This window comes from Arachis ipaensis, chromosome B09 (assembly GCF_000816755.2).
Source record: "Arachis ipaensis cultivar K30076 chromosome B09, Araip1.1, whole genome shotgun sequence".
Classification (NCBI taxonomy): Eukaryota; Viridiplantae; Streptophyta; class Magnoliopsida; order Fabales; family Fabaceae; genus Arachis; species Arachis ipaensis.
The window spans coordinates 143,111,985-143,114,669 of record NC_029793.2 but is presented as its reverse complement, the minus strand read 5'-3'; the positions used below and the strand labels follow the sequence as shown (position 1 = coordinate 143,114,669).

At 34.9% G+C, this 2,685-nt stretch overlaps 1 protein-coding gene across 1 annotated transcript; it reads left to right on the top strand.

Annotated features, from left to right (window-relative positions):
• Positions 1,323-2,364, top strand: LOC107618819. Its single transcript, XM_016320987.2, has one exon. The coding sequence runs from the start codon at positions 1,612-1,614 to the stop codon at positions 2,167-2,169; it is 558 nt and encodes a 185-aa protein (XP_016176473.1). The 5' UTR covers positions 1,323-1,611; the 3' UTR covers positions 2,170-2,364.

The window sequence follows — 2,685 nt, the reverse complement described above, 5'->3', positions numbered from 1 at the left end:
TGCTTTTGATTTTAATTTTTTTAAATATATAAATTTTATTCTCATATTTATTATTTTTTTTATTTAATTTTATTTAAATATACAAATTTAACTCTCAAATTTATCATTTTAATATTTATTTATTTTTAACGTACTAATCGGAGGATCGGACCCTCTATTTTGTTTTACGATTAAAAAGAAATTATTTCAACATAAATAAAATCTTTTAATTTGTGTACCATAAAATTTAACTGTCAAATTTTTTTATAAATTTTATTACTCCTCAAAACTAAAAGTCTAATTTTTAATTAAGATTTTTAAAAATAAAATAACTTTTATATTAAAATAATACACCAACTAACTATTACACCGGATTGCATTTTCTTCCATCTTTAAAAAAATTAGCCGAGAAGAGATGATGTCTCCCATTGATTGAGGCAGTGATATTGGAATGCATTATCGTAAAGGTTTTTAATGCAACATTATTGACGTTCAGAACACTCCATTATTCAACCCACTCGTTTGGTCGTTCCCACGAAGCTTTTATCTACATATTCCACGAAATCTTTTCTGCTGAGTCACACCACCTGTTTGGGATTTAGAATGCAATTTTCAAGTCTAATCAAAATCAAATCTCATCAATTTAATAAAAATAAACAACAAGCAAGTTTCCTTCCCGAAACGCCCTCAGACTTAACCCGCAATGTGGAATTTTCCTATTCCTACCTAACAAACAAAAAGAAAGAAACAGCCCCGAATCGATCCTACTAAAGCAACGAAGCCGTGAAACTGTCATTGACTGACTAGGCAAATGGGCCCCCGCCTACGTGAGAGTACTAGATGCTCGGTGATAATTACTTAAAAAAAAAAAGAAAAAAAAAAGAAATAAGCACACCTCTATAAATATATAAAAAAATAATATTTCAAAATAATTTTCTACATCTCATATCAAGTAAGAATTATTTTTTTTATCTAACAATTATTTAACATTTATTCTTTTCTTTATTTTCTTAATAAAAATTGATTGTTAGTTAAAAAATTAATTTCCTAACAAAATTGGTAAAAAAATTGTTTTTACTTTAAATTTTCAATTTAAAAAAGAAAAGAAGTATCCTGTAGATGAGAATACAATAATAAAATATACAATTATACTTTAGGTTTTAACAAATAGTCTAATAATAATTACTCAACGCCAATGGTCCGGACTCCAACTTCGAATTCAACCCAACTTAATGCTTTAAAAATGGAAAAAAGTAGCCACCATTTTCTTTAAATTTTATTTATTAATTTGCACCGGAGGAAACCAGAAATGAGAAACATGGGTACAAAAAGGCAAATCAATGTGTGTGATGGGCCAAGAATTTGGTCCCCACGCGCCTGCGTCGCGTCAGCATCATTACAACTCTTCACTCAACTTTTCTTCACAGGTCTTCCTATCTCTCTCTTGCTTTTTCTCTCTCTATTGTCCCCATTATATATAAGCCCCTCTCAGATCTCATCGCCACCACAACGCAATGCACCGTGTCAACCCTCTTTCAAACACCACCAGATAGGCAGCTAAAGTTTATTTAGTTCATATTTCTTATTGGTTCTAAAACGCTACCGTTTTGGGCTTCTTATTTTATTACTATTATGGAAGATACGAGTGGCAAAAAGAGGGTCCGTTGTGACTCGGACGACTCAGTGCTGGAATCGCCCGAGGCGAAGCGACTCAGGGACGATTTACTCGAGTTCTTCAACGACGCCGACGAAGCGCCTTCCACTCAGGATCTTGACTCCGTCATGAGGAGCTTGCAAGAGGAGATTTCCGCGTCTCCCTCGCCAGCTCCGTTCCCTGTGACGTCAGATTCCGGCGAGTCTCAGCCTCAGATCGGTTACCTTCAGGAGGCTTCTGACGACGAGCTTGGCCTTCCGCCGCCGGGGAACTCCTTGGTGGTGCTGGAGGAGAACGGTGAGGACGCTGCGGCTGAGTTGGTACGTGTTTCGTCTGACTCGTCCGGAATAGGCGAGTTATGGGAATTTGAGGATCGGATCCCGAGTTACGACTCGTTTGGTTTTGAAAACGGGTTTGCTTATGAGAGCAACACTGATTACGTAGCTTTTGATGGCCTTTTCGATCACTCTGATGTATATTGTGACTCGGCCGATTTCACTGAGTCGTGGCGGCACGAGTCCTTGCCGGCACAATAGAGAAAGCTAATCTCCGAAAAAAGAAAAATCAGAAAAGAAACTTCTGGATCTGTTTCGTTTACCAAAAAAACTTTTGTAGACATGTAAATCTTTCTCACCTTTTCCCCCTTTTTATTTGAAGGGGAATTAGAGATATATAATTAGCACTATAGGATGAACTGAATTAACTGAAGATGCTATTGGCGCCAAGAAAAATATGGTTTTTTTTTTTTTTTTTCGGTTTACGAATGTTTAATTTATGTATTTTCTTTCATTTGAAGTTTTTGCAAGAAAGGAATTTGTACACAGTTTATAGGCTAAAACTAGAACCAATTAAATGGAATAAATAAAGGGGTTTATACTTTTTCTTGATGAAGATCATGCAAAAGCTCCCTCTTGTTTACTTTTTGGCGTTTTAAATTGCCGATGCAACTTGTTGCTTAGCTAATGGAGAATAAGGTAGCGTAAAGAAATCTTAATTAATAAGTCAATTATAGATACTTTGTGGAAAATAAATACATCTATATATTGATTTTA